This window comes from Sphaerodactylus townsendi, linkage group LG07 (genome assembly GCF_021028975.2).
Source record: "Sphaerodactylus townsendi isolate TG3544 linkage group LG07, MPM_Stown_v2.3, whole genome shotgun sequence".
NCBI classification, from domain to species: domain Eukaryota; kingdom Metazoa; phylum Chordata; class Lepidosauria; order Squamata; family Sphaerodactylidae; genus Sphaerodactylus; species Sphaerodactylus townsendi.
In genome coordinates, this window is record NC_059431.1 from 119030925 (window position 1) to 119054990 (window position 24066).

The window sequence follows — 24066 nt, forward strand, 5'->3', positions numbered from 1 at the left end:
TTTCATCTATCCCAGAGAAGTTACTAGAGCAGGTTTTAAGGGGTCAGTCTGTAGGCATTTGAAGGACAACTTTGTGATCCGGGGAAGTAAGTGCAGATTTGTCCCCAACAGAGCTTGCCAGACCAATCTCGTTTCCTTCTTTGAATGATGAGCTTACTGGATTTCGGGAATGCTGTCGATATCATTCACATGTCATGGGTGCATCTTGAAGGCACTTTTCACCAGTATGGCAGATTCCGCATGGGCCAAAAACAGCATTGTGAAAACGGAGTGAAAACGGTGTAAACCCTTTTAACACCGTTTTAAACCATTTTACACCATTTTCACACCATTTTCACACCACTGTTTTTGGCCCATGCGGAATCCGCCTCTGTCTCTGAAAATGGAAGTTCCTCTTTGGTCGATCAGTGGAGATTCATCATGTTACTTATCAAACAGTTGCTAAAAAAACCCCCAGATACGTGGGGTAAACAAATCCTTGAATTATCCCAGCTTTTTGGGAAAGGAGCAGCGTCCCTTTTGGGGTTTTTTTTGGGGGGGGGAGGGGTACACGAAAGCCCTCCCCAAGCAGAACTTAAGACAGAAAATGCATTTGCATATATAATCGACTGGGATAGCTGTAGCATCTGACATCCATGATAAGGCTTAGCTTGTTTTCTTGAAATAGTGGGGTGGGGTGTGTGTGTTTCATTTGAATGATCGTTTTCTCAATCTGAGTGAGACATTACTTGGAAACCGCAGATACATAAATGTCAACAGCTGCTGGAAATTACCCAGTAGGGCTTGTTTCTAGCTACTCCCCTTACCACTGTAACTGATTTAAAATACTTAGTTGTCATTATGCAAGGATTAGTTGAAGGCTCCCCCCCCCACTTCACGAGGATGATATTTGGCAAGAGCGAGCAAGAGCCGGCTGTGAGGTGTAATCTCTTCCCCTCAGGGTGCTGGCTTTAACCAAACACGAGTCTGTGCCGTGCAGTGCCGTGAAAGGGACCGCAAGCAGTGACATTTTGTGGAATGGTGAATTGGAAGCTCAGAGCACCGTCACCTCTCTACAAAAAGAGTAATCTGCCCTTTTCCCTCTGGCCAGGGAAGAGGCAGGCCAGGAGTGGGAGGGGAGGGCACAAAAGAAGCTTAAATAGTAATATCCGGATGGAAGATGGCTTTTAAGCTTGGGAACATCACAAATCAGAAGAGCGTTGTCTGTGCTGCCGATCTTCACCTCTCAGCAATTCGCGTCTGCATTTTGAAGATATCCTTTGTGTTTTAGGAATCCTCAGTGGGGAAGGGAGTAGGAATTCACTCTGTTTTTAATTTTTTTTTACAAATCCGCACTCATCTTTTTGCTCTCCCTCTAGTTATATGATTAATTGGTTTTCTACTCTCTTCACTTTGCGAGTTTCCAGTATCTGCACAAGTGCCACATTTTTTAAAATGTGGCCTTATTCCAATTTCCCCTAAATTTTCAGGTGAAACCACTTTTGTCTTTGTTTTTTGCCCTTACGTGATGATTCCCAGCAAGATTTTGGTTTATCATAACCCTTCAGGGGGTGCGCGGTCTGAGACGTACACTCCCCGGCGTCGAAAGAAGTCCCACGGGGACTTGTTCAAAAATGGATATCGAGTCAAGCCTGGCCACAGCCATCTAGAGAAGGACGATCAACATACTTTCCGGCAGACCTTGGTGTCTTGTTACAGGGTCAGTTCTTACTGGGGTAAGGACCATGTAAAGGTTTTCACTTCCTGCTATGCAGCCCCCTGTGGTTTCTCCAGGGTAGCAGGCCTTATCATAACTGGGTTCCAGAAGAATTGTATAGCTGCATCAAGATTGCATTTTGGGATGTGTGTGTGTGTGTGTGTGTGTGTGTGTGTGTGTGAGAGAGAGAGAGAGAGAGAGAGAGAGAGAGAGAGAGAGAGAGGGCGGTGAACTTGGATGTCGATGTTTCTAGGAGTTTATTTGGGAAATGTCCGTTTAGCAAAAATGCTTTTCCGAATTGTGATTTTGCTTTTAAAATGGAAGCTGGCATTTTAATTGATGGCCTTAAGATGGCCTTATTATCCAATCCAATCCAAAAACCTTTATTAGGCATAAACCAGAAGTACCATACATTCCAAGTACAAAAACAGGATCTCTGTTATATATTATGTAGAACATGGATTACAAATGTAGCAACTGCTTCAGAAATTTCTACATTAGGGCTGTTCAATAGCTTAGACATTTTTAGTTTGTCTGAGAGAAACATAAATTCTAGAGGTAGTAAAGCTCCCAGATCGGTTCTAATATCATTATGCCTCGAACAGTAAAGCAGGATATGAGGGATTGAGTCCATAGTGTTGGGACAGTACCGACAACAACGCTCACTTTGTGGGATGTTAAGGAAATGACCTTGAAGATAGACAGAGGGGAATGAGTTGCACCTTGCTCTTGTCATGACCCATCTGCACTTACAATTAACAAGCTGTTCTAAATATACAGTAGGGCTAGATTTCGGGGGTGTGATCCCAAAGCATAGAGGGGAACAGGAGCTTTGTGCAGCACTCAGGAGGGATTGGTATTCCTGGTTGTACAGTCTGATCTTTAGATGATGGTAAATTTCCGTGGCGGTAAGCATATGCAGAGACTCCCATGAGAAACCCAAGGAGAAGATTATTTTTTTTCAATATGGAGCCACCACTTCAAAAGCTGAAGCTCCCTCATTTCTAGCAAAGATAAACTTTTTGGATCTGTGCAGAAGCATAGTTGCAGCCCAAACTTAAATGTTACCGCCCATGCCCTAGTTTCTAATAAATGTTGCCCTGATTCCAGGCAGAGCACCCCATAAGGGACACAATGTGGGGTGCCAAATATCTTATATAGGAGGTTTGATTGGATATGCTCCAGGTTCTTGTGCCAAGCTTGGATCCAGACAGGGATACCATACAATAGGTACTGGACCACCTTGGCATTAAACACCTTCAGTGCTGCTGGAATAAACTTTCCACCATGGATGTTAAAAAAATTCAGAATTGCAGTGGACAGATTCTTGCAACCTTTAATAGTATTGTTCCTATGAGTGGTCCAGCTTAACTTATGGTGAAATGTTATCCCAAGGTATTTGAACAATTTGGCCTTATTAAACAGAGGAAGGCTTCTTGCAGGTTACATAAAAGTGAGCACCAACTAACGAACGTCACAGTTTGTGTGCATTTTTGTTTGATTGGCCTGATGTTTTGAAACAAATTAATTTTGAATGCTATTTTTCCGTTTTATTTAGTTGCCTTTTGGGGGGGGGGGGTAACATTTATTATATTTACGACTGACTAATTTTCAGTTTTAAAAGTTGCCGTCCTTTAGTTTAATTAGTCAGCCTTGCTGTTTGTTCATTTGGATTATAATATTTTCTTGTGTTTCGGAGGGAAAACTTTTTTTAAAAAAATTGTAGCATTTAAAACTTTTTACAGTTACAAACTTTCTCAAGGTCATCACCAACACTTCCAACGTTCAGTCTGCTCAGTTCTTCCAGTGCCCCACTTCAGTCACAATATATTTAGCAAAAACAGTCCCAAGTACTCAGACAAAGAAACCTTAAAGTTCAATTCTAGATGACGGTATCATCAGCCTTGTTTTTCTTCCCCATCTCAAGAAATCCCCTCCCTTCACTTCTTCTTTGATGATTTCTAAAAACAGCTAAGTCAAAATCCTGTTTTCAGATTCTTGAAAACAGCACTAGGGACATGTGCATTCTTTAACTCTGGCATGCTTCTTAATAATATTTTTGAACTGTCCTTCCAGCAATTGCAGTACAAGGCAACCGTAAACAGGGTTGTATGTTCTAATTTAAAGAGGTGTAACCAGTGGTGGGATCCAAAAATTTTAAGAACAGGTTCCGATGGTGGTGGGATTCAAACAGTGGGGCCGCCGCACACACGCACCTCCAGTCCCTATTGGGCAGGGAGGTTGCTTTAGTAACCCCTTCTCGACACTCAGAAAAAATTATTAACCACTTCTAGAGAAGTGGTGAGAACTGGTTGGATCCCACCTCTGGGTGTAACCCTGCTTTGGATAGGGCTAGAAATGTCATAACCTTCATGGGATGCCCCTCCCCCCAATATTGTTTCTGATCTCACTTTTCGGTTTGATCTATATTAGTTGACACCGTCCTCCCCCCCCCCCGTTTTGTTCTCATGTGCGAAGATGTTCACCTGGTTCTTACTCTATTTAGTGTGCTTTATTTTCAACAATTTACATATTTTCGATTTCCATTTCTTTGTAGTTGATGCTATTGCTATTGACTATGGGGGGGGGGGGGGAGACCCACAATTTTAAACTGGATTTTAGTTTCCTAAGTGAATGCCCCTGAGTTCCCCATTACTTTTTGTTTATCAAACACATTCATTGTTCCAAATCCCTCTCAAGTAACCAAACAGTGTTCAGTTCTTTTCTGATGTCACATGATTTTATAATCATCTTAGTTCTATCAGATTTTGTTTTTTATATAAATACCTTTATCTTGATTCATTTGATTTTATAATCATTTCTATCAACTCACATGCTTGTTTTTTTCATATAAATAGCATGTATGAACTACTTTTATCTTGCATTTATCGAAACAAATGCCCTGAGTTGAAAGATGTTAGCCAACAGAATTTACAACTTGAAAAATTAATTCCTAATTTCTAATAACAGTTTTCTGGTGAATACTGATTAGGGCTTCAGTTATTTGAAATAATAATAATGTGTCTACGTATTCTTCTGATTTCACCCCTTAGATTTCACCTGTATTGATGACACAACTCGCATAGAATCTATTCCTTTAGATACAACATTAACATTACGAAAATGAAATTACGTACTTATTTATTAGTCAGTAGTTTTATTATTCAGTTTAGGTGTAAGTATATTTGTAATAATTAGATATAGCATATTATTGTGATGAAAAATTTACAGAATTTTACATTTAAAATTGCAAGAGAAAATATATAAGACTGTAATTGTTGTTATTTTTATTGTTAATTTTTTGTTATCTTAATTGTAAAGTTTGAAAATCAATAATAATAATAATAATAATAATAATAATAATAATAATAATAATAATAATAATAATAGTAGTAGTAGTAGTAGTAGTAGTAGTAGTAGTAGTAGTAGGCGTAGGAGGTTAAGAGCTTTTGTATCTAATCTGGAGGAACCGGGTTTGATTCCCAGCTCTGCCACCTGAGCTGTGGAGGCTTATCTGGGGAATTCAGATTAGCCTGTACACTCCCACACCTGCGCTCCCAGCTGGGTGACGCCCTTGTGCTAGTTTCAATAAGCAGTTTCTTTTCTGAGCCCCTCTCAGCCCCACCCACCTCACAGGGTGTTTGTTGTGAGGGCCCAGGGAAGGGCAAGGAGATTGTCAGCCCCTTTGAGTCTCCTGCAGGAGAGAAAGAGGGGATATAAATCCAAACTCCTCCTCCTCCTCCTCCTCCGCCTCCTGCTCCTGCTCCTGCTCCTCCTGCTCCTCCTCCTCCTCCTCCTCCTCCTCTTCTTCTTCTTCTTCTTCTTCTTCTTCTTCTTCTTCTTCTTCTTCTTCTTCTTCTTCTTCTTTTTCTTCTTCTTCTTCTTCTTCTTCTTCTTCTCTTAATGCCATGATTTCATAATGCTAAGATTTGAAATGGAGCTTCAGAGTCTTCATGGGTGACACCAGCTTTCGGGAGGCTGCCTAGTCCAGTGGTAATCGGCATGCTGGACGCCATCCTGAAAACACTAGGGCAGAACTTCAAACATTTTCGAATTGACAAAATTAATATCTGTCAAATTCAGAAGGCAGCCCTGCTGGGATCTGCATGAATACTATGCCGATACATTACAACTTCCTATGCCTCTGGGTGAGGCTCGAATTGTGATGAAGGCCAACAACCAGCTGTTAAGCAGCTCTAAGTAGCTATGGAATTTACACACACATAATAATAATAATAATAATGATGATGATGATGATGATGATGATGATGATGATGATGATGATGATGATGATGATGATGATGATGATGATGATGATGATGATGATGATGATGATGATGATCATCATCATCATCATCATCATCATCATCATCATCTCCAGATGATCAAGATCAATTTCTCTGCAGAAAATGGCTACTTTGGAGGGCGGACTGTTTGGCATTATACCTCACTTAGGTTTCTCTTCTGCCCCCAGATCTCCACGCATTTCCTATCCAGAGCTGGCAGCCCTATTTGTAGGTACTCCATCCAGCTGTTCTTAGATCTGCAGGCTGTAGGGCAGTGAGGTTTATTGCTATTCACACTTTAGGTTGCCAGATCTTTCGGAATTACACCTGATCTCCAGACTTCAGAGCTCGGTTCCCCTGGAGAAAATGGATGCTGTGGAGGGTTGACTTTACGGGATCACATCCCTACTGAGCTCCCTCATCCCTCCAAACCCCGCCCTCCCTAGGCTCCGCCCACAAAATGTCCAGGGATTTCCAAACCCGGAGTTGGCCACCTGTGATTTATTTTAACTTAACTTTTCAGTGATTTGAGGTCCATGGTGAGTTTCCATTAACAGAAAGGGAGGGGGGATTTTGACCAATTCCTTTCCCCCTCAAAACACAGTGCAGATCACCAATTTGCCCCTCTTGTTCCTGCAGACCCCTGTCTGTCAAGAGAGACATTTTGGGCTGGAGTCGGAAGGGAAAGGCAGTGGCATACTGTCACAAAATGCCAGGGCTTTCCCTGGGTGCTGCCCCCCCTTCACCCCTCGCCTCCAGCTGAACTCCCCTCACGCTTCCTTGCTGGACTCTCCAGATGGTGGCTGTTAGCTTTCATGAGCCATGGAGGAATTTACTAGGCAGTGAATGAGGAATGCGTTGAAAATTGAGAAGCAGGGCTATATTTTTGAAGGATAAAACAGGAGGAGGAGGAGTAGTAGTTTGGATTTATATCCTCCCCTTCCTCTCTTGTAAGGAGACTCAAAGGAGCTTACAACCTCCTTTCCCTTCTGCTCCCCCCCCACAACAAACACCATGTGAAGTGGGCGGGGCTGAGAGAACTCTGAAGAACTATGACTAGCCTAAGGTCACCCAGCTGGCATGTGTTGGAGTGCGCAAGCTAATCTAGTTCACCCGATAAGCCTCCACAGCTCAAGTTGCAGTGCGGGAAATCAAACCCGGTTCCCCAGATTAGAGTGCACCTTCTGTTAACACTACATCATCCTGGCTCTCTAGATCGAAGGTCGAAGATGTGTTTGTGTGAAAGAGAGAGGGAGACCAAGATGGGAAGTAAAGCACTTCCTGGAAAGGCAAACCAGAAGCCTCTTGGTGGTGGGAGAGGGAAGAAGAAGAAGAGTTTGGATATATATCCCCCCTTTCTCTCCTGCAGGAGACTCAAAGAGGCTGACAATCTCCTTGCCCTTCCCCCCTCACAACAAACACCCTGTGAGGTGGGTGTGGCTGAGAGAGCTCCAAGAAGCTGTGACTTGCCCAAGGTCACCCAGCTGGCGTGTGTGGGAGTGCACAGGCTAATCTGAATTCCCCAGATAAGCCTCCACAGCTCAGGCGGCAGAGCTGGGAATCAAACCCGGTTCCTCCAGATTAGATACTCGAGCTCTTAACCTCCTACGCCACTGCTGCAGCTTTCATCTTTTTTGCTGGCTGATTTCCCCAGCCGCCTCCTCCCCCCAACCCGGTTTTTTTCAGTTGCTGCCAAGAGAAGACTTAATTCTTCCATTCCAAACAATGTCAAGAGGGCTGCAGCCCACATTTTTCTGGAGTGGAACCGCTTTCCTGTTAGGTTGGCACTGAAACAGAGTCCGCTTTGGGGCACAAATGTGAGGCGGCAGGGCCAGAGGTCTCTCTCCAAATTGTTCCGTGACCAGACGTCAGGAGAGAGTCAAGCGAAGCAGCCACTCCAGGTCAAAGGCGAGCCAAGCGCTCCCAGAGCCAAGCCATTGAGAGAGGGGAAATCGCAGAGGAAGGCTAGGTTGGGCAGCAGGAGAAGGAGATTGATGGGATTTGGCAAGTGCCAGTCACACAATCCAGTAATGAAGGAGTTAATTGTTGCATGCTAATTAATTAGTGAGGCCAGAAGTCAGTGACCAGGTAATTGATACCTATTGGTTGGGTGGGCTACACGTAGGTCTGCACGTAGGCTTTAGATATATCTTCTTTGTGTTGCACTCTGCACGTGTTCAGTTCAGTTCAGCTCACTCTATCCATAGCTTAGTAGCCATGTCCAAGCAGCAAGCTGGCTGTTGGTGCTAGCTAGTAAGAAAGATGTTTATTGTTTTTCTTCCAAGTTTCCCTTCCCTGTAGTAAGTAAACTTTATTTCAGTAAAGCAACTGGTCTCTGCCTCATTATTGCATTAACTCTGCTAATTAAGTATTTGTCCACACGACAGAGATCGATGGCTCTTTGTAAGGAGACTCAAAGGGGCTCACAATCTCCTTTCCCTCCCCCCCACAACAAACACCCTGTGAGGTGGGTGGGGTTGAGAGAGCTCCGTAGAGCTGTGACTAGCCCATGGTCACCCAGCTGGCATGTGTTGCAGTGCACATGCTAATCTAGTTCACCAGATAAACCTCCACAGCTCAAGTGGCAGAGCAGAGAATCAAACCTGGTTCCCCAGATTAGAGTGCACCTGCTCTTAACCACTATTCCACTTCTGATTGGCCGCTGAAGACTGTTTCCCTCCACTACTCACTCAGTGTACTTCATTTGCCTACAGCTGAACAGCAGAGTTCAGAGTTCAGTAGCACTGAGGAATGATCAGATATCTCCCCCTTCACACACCTCTCTTCCCCCAATTCAGGAATGACTTTGGCCCTTTCCCCACTCACTGTTTGCTGCGCGCTACTCTTGCCGAGTAGCGCGGGGTCCAACTGCACTCCCCACTACAGGGACGGCTACAACGCAGCTGCCCCGACTCTGCTGCTCTTGCGCCCCCTCAGCGAGGGTCATTTTGGCGCTCCTCAAAACGGCGCCTTTTGATGACCCCGCTCAGGGCGCGGGGCAGTGGGTAAGCCCGGGGAACACGACCCTCGGGCTAAAAAGGTCCTGGACCAGACGAAACGGACGTCATTTTAAAAGTGGGGAAATGGCCTTTCTTTTTTGTGGGCATCTCTCTCAAAGAAACCCACTCCAACCCCAAAGGAAAAAGGAAAGGCATTAAGAAAAGGTGGACCCAAGTTTGTCAAAAGCCAATCTTTCTGACTCATGCTGGAGCTTCCGGTTTTAGCCCACCTGGTAATTTTCTGGTTCGAGAAGTCGGCACTTTGGGGCTGCAGTCCTGAATCTAGCACTGAAAGGCACGCGTCAGATACCCTGTACCAGAAATCTAGCATTCTTCTCCTCAATGAGGACAGGCAATTGAAAAGCATCCCAGAATCTGCCTGGGAAAGGGGAGAGGGACATAGAGGAGGAAGGAGATGAGAATTTTTAAAATGCTTCCTGTATGATATTATAATTCCCTACCAGAGAAGGCGAGCATGAAAAGAGTCTGTTTAAAAAGACCCTAAAACGTCGATAGCTGCAAAGTTGGAAGCAAATGCATCTCACCTCTTCACCCCTCTCGGGAACCCTGACTTTGCTGCCGATTCCCAGCCCCAAGTAGAAATTTTGAAAAATTACGCAGCTATATACCCTGTTTCCCTGAATATAAGACATACCCTGAAAATAAGACGTAGTCGAGGTTTTGCCGAAGTGCGAAATAGAAGGCATCCCCCGAAAGTAAGATGTAGCAAAGTTTTTGTTTGGAAGCAGGCCCGACGAACAGAACACAGAAAAAGAAGACATCCCCTGAAAATAAGACATAGAGCATCTTTGGGAGCAAAAATTAATATAAGACACTGTCTTATTTTCGGGGAAACACGGTATAACAGGCACACTATAGATGTTTGCAGACATCCAACAGTTCTTTTTGTAAAAAGGAAAAGAAAAAAGAAAAATTGATTTCCTGTTTACTGGAAAGACCAATCGTAAAAAAAAAGTCGTTCTAGGGAAATGTTTGACACCTTTTTTTATTAATCTTCAACTGCAGTGGAAAAATGTAACCTTTACAAGTGCCGTCCTGTGTAAGCTCAAGTCAGTATATATCTATATATCTATATATTTTTTTTCCTTTTTGAAGTGCAGCAAGAATAATATTGTATCAGAATCAAATAAAGAGCACAAATAGGCCAAGCAGTTTCCAAATTGTATTCATCTTTTTTTTTTTGCTTTGCTTGAACATTTTTTGAATCCAAAATGATTCCTAAAGTATGTGTTTTTTAAATTCCTTTTAAAAAACTCTTTGGCACAATTGTGCGTGTGGGGTGGTGGTGGTGGGGGGCAGCAGTGGCGTAGGAGGTTAAGAGCTTGTGTATCTAATCTGGAGGAACCGGGTTTGATTCCCAGCTCTGCCGCCTGAGCTGTGGAGGCTTATCTGGGGAATTCAGATTATTAGCCTGTGCACTCCCACACATGCCAGCTGGGTGACCTTGGGCTAGTCACGGCTCTCTCAACCCCACCTACCTCACAGGGTGTTTGTTGTGAGGGGGGAAGGACAAGGAGATTGTAAGCCCCTTTGAGTCTCCTACAGGAGAGAAAGGGGGGATATAAATCCAAACTCTTCTTCTTCTTCTTGCCAAGACAGGCTTTTTCCCCTTTGGGTTTTACTTTAAACCCCCACCCACCCACCCATTGACAATTTGGAGAATAGGTGTGTACTGTTTTAAAGCCTTGCATCTCACACTTTTTAAAAAAGTTGTTTTTAAAACGTTGTTTGGGTGGCAGCAGAGTTATCCTGGGTGAAGGATCTTCACTGTGTGATGGAAGGGAAGCTAAGGCAGCCATTTTGTGGATGAGCCCACCACCCTTGGGCAGAGTTCCAAAGGTGCCTGCAGGCTCAGGATCCCTGTCCTTGACTAAAAACCTGCTTAGTTTTGAGCCAGAGAAACAATTTGTTTCTGGGATTTCTCCAATCTTCCCCTCCCCCCCCCACCTCTTTTCTGGGATTTGATTATTTTGCGTAGGAGTTCCTGTGCTGTGTTTGACTTAGATCCCCAGGAAAGCTCTGCTGACTTTTGGGTAGGCTAATCCTGTCAAAAACACACATTCGGCAGAGGAGATTGTATTGAAGCAAAACTGTCAGGCTAAAATACCCTGTTTCCCCCGAATATCAGACATCCCCTGAAAATAAGACGTAGTAGAGGTTTTGCTGAAGTGCAAAATATAAGGCATCCCCCGAAAGTAAGACATTTCAAAAATTTTGTTTGGAAGCATGCCCGACAAACAGAACACAGAAAAATAAAACATCCCCTAAAAATAAGACATAGCGCATCTTTGGGAGCAAAAATTAATATATGTCTTATTTTCGGGGAAACACAGTAGTAAAGGGTGATGAATAAATTTAAATGAGAATAAATGAAATAAATGCCTAATAAAGGTATGATGATGATGATGATGATGATGATGATGAAGAAGAAGAAGAAGAAGAAGAAGAAGAAGAAGAAGAAATAATCTTCATTGTTATTTTCCTGAGATGTTGAGTTTTCATGACCTGGATTACACTGCCGGTGTCTCATAAACCCAGACAGATTTTTGCGGAACCCTCAAGACCTTCGATCAGGCTTGGCTGGATTGGGGAAGGTGAGATTTGGTAAAGGGAGGGTCTTCAGAAGGGCATACTTCCACAGCGCCCACCCTCTGCAAGGAAACTGATCTCTACAGGATGCAAATCAATTTTAATTCAAGGAGCTCTCCAGACCACCCCTGCTGGTTGGCATCCTGATTTTAGAAATCCACAGAGCGTTACATGCAGTGGCGTAGCACCAAGGGGGAAGGGAGGTGTGACACATTGGGCGTACGCCAGTGCAGGGGCGTTCCAGGGGTGTTGGTGTGGGTGGGCGTTGATGCAGCAGGTGCGCAGGGTGCATATGTGCCCTAGGCACAGTTCCCCCTCGCTACAGCTTTGGTTACATGTACAAGGGCTGTTTTAGGATCTCTCATTTTCTTCTGGGAGAAGGAAAGGTTTGATGCCCAAATTATCTTTTTATAAAAGAATGAACTGAGCATTGAAAATTGCCCTCCATCCCAAACCTAAAATCAATTATTTGTTACCATAAATGAACAGGTACGTCAGAAATTTGGCATTTGTCTAATGTCTCTCCCCTTGTCTCAGGTAAACTATTTCCTTTTAAAAGCTGTTTAACATGTAGAGCACACTTTTAATTCCATCCGAACATCAAATATTCATTCATTTTATTTTTAAAGCATTCTGAAGTTACAAAAACTGACTGAACGTGGGGAATGGGGATTTATTAAAATCACAAAGGGTGATGTGTCCAGCCACCTGGCTGCCTGTTCAAACCAGGACAGCCATATGTCTCTGAGCTCGTCAGCTGGAGAGAAAGGCACTCTTTTGAGCAGCACATACTTGGTGCATTTTAGGGTTGCCAGCTCTGGGTTGGGAGATTTCTGGAGGTTTGTGGATGCAGCCTGGCATCTGAAGAGGAGAGAGACCTCAGTGAGGTGTAATGCCCTAGAGCCAACTCTTCCAAACAGTCATTTTCTCCTGGGGAATTGATTTCATTTGACTGGAGATCAGCTGAGATTCTGAATGACCTCCAGTTCCTACCTGGAGGCTGGCAACCCTAGGGCATCCAGAGTGGCTTTGCCTATCATGTAATAGTGTGTTGTCTGTAGAGTTGGTTGATACCAGCCAGATTCGTTCCGATTCAGATTCGGACCAGATTCGGATCAATGGGCTCGGATTGGCCGAATTCCGAACCTTGCAGATTCGGACTGCCCCGAATCTGTTGGAACGTCCCGAGAAATTCGTATGCGTTTTTATTTTTTGGGTGTTTTTTCACGTTTTGGCCTGCAGGGAGGGCATTTTTAGACATATCAGCACCAGAATTTCAGGGTATCATCCAATGGCTGTCCTGATAATGCCCCCCAAGTTTGGTGTAGTTTGGTTCAGAGGTACCAAAGTTATGGACCCCCAAAAGGAGTGCCCCATCCCCCATTCTTTCCAATGGGAGCTAAGGAGATGGGGGCTACCCTTTGAGGGTCCATAACTTTGGCACCTCTGAACCAAACTGCACCAAACATGGGGGGGTATTATCAGGGCAGTAACCAGATGATACCCTGAAAGTTTGGTGCTGATACTAAAAATGCGCCCCCTGAAGGCACCCCCATAAATTTGCCCAAGATTCTTTGTTCTGCAGTGACTTAGCTGCATTGCTGTCAATGGGAAATTTCTGGTGGGGGGCTGTGGGATGCACATTTCTGAAGGTACAGTCACAAAGCTTTCAGGGTATCTTCAGGAGAGTATCTGGATGACACCATCCAGGTTTGGGGAACTTTGCTTCAGGGGGCAGTGGGAGATGGGCCCTGTCCTTTTTGGGTCCCATAGAATTGAACCCAAATTAAACAAGCAGTTAAGGAAAAGTTGGTATCTGCAAGTTCTTCAAACAATCTCCAATTGTTTCCAGCATCACAAGTATTCTTTATTCTGTTAGACTTCATGGGAGGAGTCAGAGTCCTAAACTTTCAATAATATTAAATACATTTTTGAACTCTTGTTCATTTGTCTATGGGTCTTACGTTTTGTTCTGGCGAAGTGCAAGGCACCTGATTTTTGTTCACTTTGGGGACAGAGCAAGTTCCTTATAAATGACTGAGGTAAATATTGCAAAAAAATAACCCTTCTTCAATATGGAAGCATTGCTCATTCAAAACGTATGAAATGGTATGTCAATATTTTCAATCCAATTTGATAAAATGGTATCCTGTAGTACACCATTCGACCAGAACTGAGTCATTTATAAGGCATTTTTGTCAGGATTGTAATATTTTGTCAGATGGTAATATTTTATAACATTATTTTTGACCACTGAAGAAGGCCAATGGGCTGAAACACATCTGGGTTGAAAAGGGTTGCATAAGACTATTTGTTATCGTGTGATGATTTTCACTGTTTGGGAGCCTATTTAGGGCATTTTACTATGAAATTTTGATTTTAATTTGATTGAACACATTTGTATTTTTTGCTTCATAGAAATTTAAAAGGCCCAGTTTTATCTTAACCTTTTGGTTTTTTCCTCTGGTATTGAGGTTTAGTTTTTGACCCTTTATCTGTTGGCATCTTTGTTGGTCTCCCGTTCAGATACTAACCAAGGTTGATCCTGCTTAGCTTCTGAGATTTGGTGGGATCAGGTGACCCTCAGCTATTCAGGTCAGGGCATGGGATGAGAGACATCCTATACATTGTCGCTCCTGAAAAATACGCCTTGCCTGCCCTCATGTACGTTGGACTGCTCAAGTTTTCAGCTTTCTCTCCGGCTTGGAGTTCAGGTGGGACTTTTCTGAACCTCTTTGAAACACAAACAACAATTTCACATTGGTCATTGTAAACCCTCAAACAAACAACAACAATTGTGTGTAACGTAAGGAATGGAAAGCAAAAAACGCATCGCACACTTAAACAGAGGTTGCACTTAGCCAATATAATATGTAAAATGATTTCTTTTCAACAGATTTTAGTATAACAATTCATAAGGTATGAGCATATAACATTCAAAAATAGGTATATAACATTCAAAAATAAGAAGACCATATTCATGGTTTAACCAACTAAGAATTGGGTTCTATTTACACCCAATAAATATATTTCAAATTTTTGTGTAGAAACCAAAGTTCAATATCCAGTTCATAAATTATATCCATGTTGATAACAACTTATAGAATCAATCAAAGTAAGTCTCTCGAACGCCTCACGCGTTTCCAAAGCGTTTTCGTTGATGTCTTCCTCAGGAGAAGAACAATTTCATTCATTTTCTTTCTCACATTTCTTATATGCCATATAGATTTTCTGTAAAATATAGATGAATGTTATATACTCATACCTTATGAATTGTTACACTCAAATATGTTGAAAAGAAATCATTTTACATATTATATTGGCTAAGTGCAACCTCCGTTAAAGTGTGTGACTCATTTTTTGCTTTCCATTCATTGTAAACCCTGGCAGTTTATAGGGTTTAATATAGGACTGCTATATTCTTCTTTTGCGATGCTGAATTGCCAGCATTTGCAAATGTGAAGCAGATGTCGGCTTTTCCTCGCTCACCTCACCCGTATTGACACTGAAGCCGACATAACTGTGGGAGCTCTTAATTGCAGTATTAATTTTTACTCGTATTTTAAAACAAATACAGTTATTTTTCCAACTGTATATCTGAAAGGTTATGGGGGCGATTATCCTGCATTTTGCAGGTTCTGCTACAACTTGCAAAGCTTATATTGCTCATCTTATAATTTATAATTGGGGTGATAAGGCCGCCATGTTCATTTGCATATAGTAGCAATAATAATGTATGGCATATGGTCGAAGGCTGTTAAGATCTCCAGTCAAATTAAAGATACATAAAATAACAAGAGAACAACAATAAAAAACAGATTGGATGGAAGTGGATAAGGAGCTAGGGGACAGGCGGGCCTGGAAGCACAAACCAAGCTAGAGGAAATGTGGTCCCAAGCATGACTTTTGCTGGATTTTTCATTGCAAACAGTGAAGCAAGCAATGAGTGACATGGGATCTAAGTCATCTGGAAGGAAACTAATTTTCTCTGCTGATGGACCCAGTGGTGGAGTGGCAAGAGGGCGTGGGGGTGCGTTGTGCAGTGGGCGCACACCTGGGGGGCAGAAAATCGCCCCAGATCATCCCCCTTTTCCTTGCCCCCCCTGTGGCTCCCCCTTTTCCCTTCCCACATTTACCTTAGTTCCTTTTCTTTTTCTAGTATTTTTTTCAGCCTGAAAAAAGTGGCCTATTTACAGTTCAGGCTAAAAACTGCCTGAGGAACTACAGTTTCCAGGAGACCTTGGGGCCATGGGGGCGGGGCGCTGAATAGAATAACAGAATAAAACATAACAGAATAAAGTAAGACAGAACAAAACATAACGGGGAAGATCTCAAACTTCTACGGCTCCGCAGGGACCAAGGCAAAAGATTTGGGTAGAATAACCTGTTTATGTGGCTGTTGACATAGTTTGGAAATGGTTGGTTGCAAAAGCTGTCGTGGGGAAATACTAGGTGTCATCAAGATCCTGTGAAAAATCGGTCGACATTTCTGCTCTTCCCTGGTTCTTGCCATGAAACTTTGGAGTGGGCCAAGAGAAGGTGGTGTAGGGAACCTTTGGTTTGTTTTCTTTTGGCTCAGTGGTGTCCCATGGCAACTTTATACCTGCACTTTCTGTATCTGGATGCCGCCTCCCTTCCTAGTGTTCTCAGTCAACAAATCCTCTTCTGGAATAGAGAGGGGTTCAAAAACTGTTTGTAATATAGAACAGGTGTAATGGTTGGGGGTCTGCCATTCAAAGGCAAAAGTACTGGAAAAAGACCCACTAAGCTACCTTTTGGATGCTTTTATGGATCCCAGCCATCATATCCTAAGTGGAGACGATATATAACGTGCTGTTTTAAGAGACAATCAAACCCTGCACTCACCAACATATTGCTGTACTATACTTCTCCAGGCTAGATTTAAGTGGAATCCTGTGCAGCAGGATGCCAGCCCTCCAAACTTCTCTTTCTGATTTCTATAAGCTGTATGTTTATAATACCCAATGTACCTTTACTGCTTTGGGAGAGATTTGCAGCCAAATGGCTTTGTCAGTTGTATAATAATTTAAGCCCCTTTATCTTGTACAGTATTTCTCAGGCCCTGTGCAGTGGCTAACTGCACGACCTGGATGTACCAAGGAAAATGTGATTTCTTATGCAAAACAATAGATCTGTTTAAAAGAAATGGAAGACGAATTGTTCCTTTGCCAAATTGAGCTGCTGTAGGGTAGCTCATCAGGACTTTGAAAGAGCGTGGAGCATTTTAATGATATTTGTTTAAAAAATTTTTGCATTGCATAGAATTATCTCAAATCACATATCAGGTTTTCATACTTTTTTCAGGTTTTCTCCTTTCAAGGACATTTATATAAGGGGTGGGGAATTCCAAGCTATCATGATGACTGTATCTCAGAAGTATGACATCTCTGTAGTGGCATATTTGCCTAGGAACAAGGGGTACCCCATGTCCTCGGGCACCCCCATTTGGTCACGTGGGGAGGCACCAAAATCTCAGGGTCGTTTGTGTGGTTTTTTCTATTTTTTTTAGTGTTTTTCACATTCTGGCCTGCAGGGAGCACATTTTTAAAGCTAGTGGCATCAAAATTTCAGGGTATCATCCACAGACTGTCCTTATGATACCACCTATGTTTGGTGAGGTTTGGTTCAAGGGGGACAAAGTTATGGCCCCTAAAGGGAGTGCCCCCATTCACCATTGTTTCCAATGGGAGCTAACAGGTGATGGGGTCTACCCATTTGAGAGTCCATAACTCTGGCCCCTCTGAACCTAACTTCATCAAACCTGGGTGGTACCATAAGAATAGTTAACAGGTGATACCCTGAAATTTTGGTGTCACTAGATTTAAAAATACACCCCTGACAGGCACCCCAAGGAATTTGCCCAAGATTCTTTGTTTTGTAATGCCTTGGCTTCATTGTAGCCAATGGGGAATTTCTGAGTGTGTGAGCAGGCTGCACATTTTGGAAGATAGAGGCACCAGATTTTCAAGATGGCTCAGGAGACTCTCCTAGTAATAGCATCCAGGCTTGGAGACTTTTGCTTCTGGGGGTTCAATTTATGCCCCACCCAAAAAGTCTGGTGGAAATTGTAGTCCATGAACATCTGATGGGAATTGTAGTCCACGAACATCTGGAGAGCCTCAGGTTGCAGACCCCTGATCTAGACCTTGAGGGGCCAAAGATCAGATTCAGCCTGAGGCAGTTTCCTCTGTTTGTGTGAAATTGCGACCGCTGGTGAAAGTCATAAAGGGATAAACATATCTAATTATCTCTCTTTTTTGTCCTTTTGTGATTTCAGGTTTAAGATTTTTACGAGCGCTTAGGCTGATACAGTTCTCAGAAATTTTGCAGTTTCTGAATATCCTTAAAACAAGGTAAGGCATACCCCTATCTGTTGTTTCCTTTTCTGCTTCTTGAGGACGTGCAAGGGCAAATTTATCTGGTCCTCTTTCCCCACCCCCTCTTGATGGACTTGGTCTGTGACACCTCCGAACGCTGTTCATTGCTCGGTTAACTGAGGGGGCAATTCTGACCATTGCAGAGCAAATCTAGGCTTGAAGCCGTCAACCACTGACCTTCCCCCCCACCCCACTATTTCATGTTTTCAAGAAGCATCTCATTTAGTTAGTGAACTCAAAGGTCAATGGAACTGGAAGGATCCCGAAGAAAGAGTTGCCCTCTGTGTTCGTTCCTCATAGCAGCCTTTCTAAAAAAAAAAATCTTTGCCATCTAATTATCCAAAATATGTTTTTTTATAACTTTTATTTTTGCCTTTTGTTAATAATGACATACATAAGTAATAGCATCAACAGCAAACAATATACAACAAAACCACAAATCTAAAATATATCTAAGCAAATACAAAAAATTGATGCAATTAAATACATTCATTCTATAATCTGTCTATATATGGAGCGACTTCTCCTTCAAAAGAATACAATTAATTATTAAATAATGTAAAATTTCTAGCAGTTTATAATTTCTAGCAGTTAGAGAGCAGCAGTGGCATAGGAGGTTAAGGGCTCGTGTATCTAATCTGGAGGAACCGGGTTTGATTCCCAGCTCTGCCGCCTGAGCTGTGGAGGCTTATCTGGGGAATTCAGATTAGCCTGTGCACTCTCACACACGCCAGCTGGGTGACCTTGTGCTAGTCACAGCTTCTCGGAGCTCTCTCAGCCCCACCTACCTCACAAGGTGTTTGTTGTGAGGGGGGAAGGGCAAGGAGATTGTAAGCCCCTTTGAGTCTCCTGCAGGACAGAAAGGGGGGATATAAATCCAAACTCCTCCTCCTCCTCCTCCTCCTCCTCCTACAGGAAAGGGGGGATATAAATCCAAACTCCTGCTCCTGCTCCTGATCCTGCTCCTGCTCCTGCTCCTGCTCCTGCTCCTCCTCCTGCTCCTCCTCCTCCTCTTCTTCTTCTTCTTCTTCTTCTTCTTCTTCTTCTTCTTCTTCTTCTTCTTCTTCTTCTTCTTCTTCTTCTTCTTCTTCTTCTTCTTCTTCTTCTTCTTCTTCTTCTTCTTCTTCTTCTTCTTCTTCTTCTTCTTCTTCTTCTTCTTCTTCTTCTTCTTCTTCTTCTTCTTCTAATCCTCTGAACCAATTGTTCAGTTTTTATGTCTAATCAGACTGTCTACTATTAGATTAAATTACATCTAATTCCTTGGTTATCATATTACTATTTTTGAAAATAAACATATACCTTTAGTAATCAATTGGATGAAAGTCAATACCTATCTTTCCCTTTAAATATAGTTGCCAGATCTCTAAATATGTTTCCACTGGAAGGAATCTCAATTGATGAAAACCCTTATCCAGAATAAAAAGTTGTTGTATTTTGTTATACCCATCTTCCATGGAGGGTATTGTATCTGTTTGCCATTGTTTGGCCAGGATTATCCAAAATATGTTTTGACAAACAGGCTTGTCCCATTGGATCCTCGAGTAGCAGTTTTGTTACAGCTTCAAGCACAGGGTGTGATCTGCTCCCAAAAACCTAGCTTTTTAGCATCCAGACTGCTATTAAGGCTCTGAGGCAAAGGTGTACTGGAGGGAAATGGCGCTCTGGCAACACCTGCTCCGGGTGCCCCCCCGCACGCCCTCTGCATACCTTAGCTAGCGGCATCCTGGGCAGCCAGGCAGGGCAGGGCCAAGGGGCCTGCCACGAGCCCACTGGGTGCCCCCCCAGTAATCTAATATGGGGCGGTTGATATATCAGTATAAATTAGGACAAGTTCTCAGCCGCAGGTCTAGAAATTTATTTCTATCTAAGCTGTGTATCGGACAGTATAATAACACACGCTGGACCGATTCTTCATGAGCTAAGCTGCAGGGACAAAATCTTTCATTAAAAGGCACTTCCTATATTCTACCCTGACTGGTAGCTGAGGGGAGAATATTACATCTGGCAAGAGTTAATGCTTGACACAGTTTGCGCTCCGTAGCCAGGTAGAGAGATGTAGCCATAGTGTATGGTTTAACGGTATGCCCAAATACAAGGGAGAACAACGTTTATTTGCCTGTCGCATCAAATAGCTGTACTCATGATTGTATAGTCTCTTTTTAATAGACAGTTTTAGCTCGTTAGCATTCAGTAAAGCCAATGCATCTAAGGATAAGCCCAAAGTTATGTTCATTGTGGTTAGTTTGCAAAGGCCAGATTCCCATCACAGGCCGTCATTCCAGTCCTGAGCTGGATGTGACTCTGGTAGCTGAATGTATTTTGGGCTGTTAAATTGATAATAAAACTGCAAAAGATTGTCATGCCCTTATATAAAGCAGTGGTGCGACCGCACTTGGAGTACTGTGTTCAGTTCTGGTCACCACATCTCAAAAAGGATATTGAGGAGATAGAAAAAGTGCAGAGAAGGGCAACAAGGATGATTGAGGGACTGGAGCACCTTCCCTATGAGGAGAGGCTGCAGCGTTTGGGACTCTTTAGTTTGGAGAGGAGACGTCTGAGGGGGGATATGATTGAAGTCTATACAATTATGCATGGGGTAGAAAATGTTGGCAGAGAGAAATTTTTCTCTCTTTCTCACAATACTAGAACCAGGGGGCACTCATTGAAAATGCTTGGGGGAAGAATTAGGACTAATCAAAGGAAACATTTCTTCACGCAACGTGTGACTGGTGTTTGGAATATGCTGCCACAGGAGGTGGTGATGGCCACTAACCTGGATAGCTTTAAAAGGGGCTTGGACAGATTTATGGAGGAGAAGTCGATCTATGGCTACCAATCTTGATCCTCTTTGATCTGAGATTGCAAATGCCTTAACAGACCAGGTGATCAGGAGCAACAGCCGCAGAAGGCCATTGCTTTCACCTCCTGCAGATGAGCTCCCAAAGGCACCTGGTGGGCCACTGCAAGTAGCAGAGAGCTAGACTGAATGGACTCTGGTCTGATCCAGCTGGCTTGTTCTTATGTTCTTAAATGCTCACAGAATTCCTCAGATTTCCTCTCTTACTTTCCTTCAGTTTCTGCTTCACTCCTTCCTCCCCAGTCCTTCCAGTCACAACCTCGGAAAACAGTATTTTGTAATGCACAAAGTTAAAGAGAGGGAGAAGGTCAGTGGATAAAGTAGGGGAAGCTTTTGGATTAGAGAGATGCTCAAATCTCATTCATGCCGTCATTCCAAAGGCAACTCATAATGCCACGATCTTCTGTAAATCAGTTGCAACAGCCCACAAATATAAAGGGTTCATGTTAATTGTTGGTGCCTGAGTCTTAAATAATTGTCTGAACATTGGGGAAAAACTCAAAAACGATTTGAGCCTAGTAGAAGAGAAGAACATTTATATTCTCTCTTTCTCTCCTGTAAGGAGACTCAAAGGGCTTACATCCTCCCCCACCCCCAACAACAAACACCCTGTGAGGTGGGTGGGGCTGAGAGAGCTCTGAAGAACTGTGACTCAGCCAAGGTCACCCAGCTGGCATGTGTGGGAGAGCACAGGCTAATCTAGTTCCCCAGATAAGCCTCCACAGCTCAAGTGGCAGAGCAGGGAATCAAACCCAGTTCTCCAGATTAGACTGCACATGCTCTTAACCACCACACCACTGCTGCTCCATAGAGCAATGTGGGGACCCATACATTTTTAGGGTTTGAGTTTTCAAGCATCAAAGCTCCATTTGTCAGATTTCTCATACCCTGAAAAACTCTAAGGTGCTCCTGGACTTACAGCTAGTGCTTTGACTTCAGACCAACATGTCTACCCTATCTTCATTGGTTAATAGGGGTCAAATTTATTTCTAGGGTTGGTAGATGGGGAAAAATTTATCCCCGGTTTGGATTCGGGTCCAGTTCGGGTGTATGGGCTCAGATCCCCCCAATTCCAAGCCTGCCAGGCTCAGATACACCCAAATTTGCGGTGTCATCTGAGATTCTCGGATGCGTTTTTATTTTTTTGCTGTTTTTACGTTTGGGCCTGCAGGGGGCGCATTTTTAAAGGTATCGGCATGAAGATTTCAGGATATCTTCTGAATACTGTACTGATGATGTTTCCCAAGTTTAGTGCAGTTTGGTTCTGGGGGGCCCAAGTTATGGACCCCCAAACGGGATGCCCCTATCCCCCATTGTTTCCAAAGGGAGCTAATAGAAATTAGGGGCTATCTTTGAGGGTGCATAACTTAGGCCCCCTTGGACCAAACTACACCAAACTTAGAGTACATCATCAGGACATTATTCAGAAGATACCCTGGAATTTTCATGCCGCTACCTTTAAAAATGCGCCCCTTGCAGGCACACCCAGCAATTTGCCCAAGATTCTGTTTTGCATTGAATTTTTTGCAATTGCTTTCAATGGGGGAATTGTTTAAATGTTTAAATATGTTTAAAAATGTGGCAGATGGGATTCGGACAGCTCAGATTCGGACCCTGCTCGTCCGAATCCATCCGAATCAATGCAGATTCGGTCAAAATCCGGATTCGGACCGTCCGAATCGCCAACCCTATTATTTCATCTGATCCTCCACAAGTCAAGGAGTTTCCATGTAAGCTAATTGTGGGTAGAACCACCATCAAATAATTGGCAACAGCAGTAGCTGGCTCTTTGGTGGAAGTCTCTGCCCTCTTCCAGACACCTGAGTCATACTATTCACTTAGTTAGACATGCCTTTCTTCCTTATGGATCTCAACATAGTTTGCAACATCAATAAAAAACATAAAATATATTAAAAACCGAAAAACCAAAATTTAAAATCACAACTCATGCTCCTAAGAATAGGTAATCAAATGTTGAGGGGTATGGTATGAAGTGGGGGTTCAATCCCCGGATAGCAGAGTTGCGCAACACACACTGGAACACAGTAGGATCGTAGACACACACAGCAATTCAGCTTCACAGAAGCAGTCCTACTTTATTCAGTGCACAGAATGTTGCTCTCACAGACAAAGTGCTTCGACAGGCAGTGCGAAGACAAGTGTCACACAATGCTAAGCACAGTGCTGCCTATACAATTTACTAACCACATACAGTTTTTCTACTATATACAGTTTACTAACCAATCACAGTCCTCTTCCAATTCATCCCAGAATGAGGCTGTGTCATGAGGCAACTGTCATGTAGATTTTGCTGATCAGACAGTGCCCTGTCACAGAATGAATGCCCCACGGTCCTTGGACAGGATCCCAACCTTTTTAAGCTGCTGGGTGCATTTGAAATTCCTGCTCAGCATGGTGGGTGTAGCCACAAAATGGTTGCTAGGGAAGCTACTGGCGGGTGTACCACATTGGAAACCCCCATCCCAGAAGTTCCTTGTGTAAATGTTGCACATCAGTGCAAAGGTTTTACACAGTGGTGGGATTTGAATAATTTAACAATCAGTTCCTCCCCCCCGTGCCCCCCGCTGCCCACTTACCTGCTGCAGAGGAACATCTTGTGAGGGGGGTTACGGGGCCTTGCTGTCGTTGCTCTGAAAGCCCCCTCCCTCCCCTGGGAGAGGGGGCAATGGGGCGTTTAGTGCCTCAGAGCAGCTGGCTGCTCCGGGGCTCTGAAAACCGCCTCGCTCCCCGTCCCATGGGAGAGGGAAGTACTGGGCTTTAATGCCCCAGAGCACCAACCACTTTTAACAACCGGTTTGCGGAACTCAACAAAAAGTTAGGTACTGGTTCTACCGAACTGGTGCTAACCGGCTGAATCCCACCACTGGTTGTACATCAGTTCCTCATCAGGATAGGGATTTGCATGAGACATTCTGCACATATATCTCTCCTATCTGGATGGGAGCAAGGCCCCGTTAAGCCAGCATCCTGATAATTAGCTAATTGCAAGGAAAACCAAGTCCTGTCGTTTATCGACAGTTGGCACAGTAACCTTTGGAATTTACATGTGTCCGCTCTGCCAGACAGATAAACGTATCCGTCGCATTTGTTTTCCATCATTTTCTTAAACCAAGGAAACTTGTTCAAATTATTTTTGTTAGTATCCCCCCATTGCTGATTGATATGATGTTTCAGTGAAATGGCAGGGGCTCAGACTGGG

The 24066-nt window shown here is 43.4% G+C and overlaps 1 protein-coding gene across 1 annotated transcript in view; it reads left to right on the forward strand.

Moving 5' to 3' along the window:
- KCNMA1 (potassium calcium-activated channel subfamily M alpha 1) overlaps positions 1–24066 on the forward strand; it is a 657488-nt gene that overhangs the window by 378600 nt on the left and 254822 nt on the right. Inside the window, exons 6-7 of the mRNA XM_048504456.1 lie at positions 17890–17965; positions 21090–21153. Of these exons, the coding sequence (XP_048360413.1) occupies positions 17890–17965; positions 21090–21153 (140 nt within the window). The remainder of the gene's footprint in view (positions 1–17889; positions 17966–21089; positions 21154–24066) is intronic.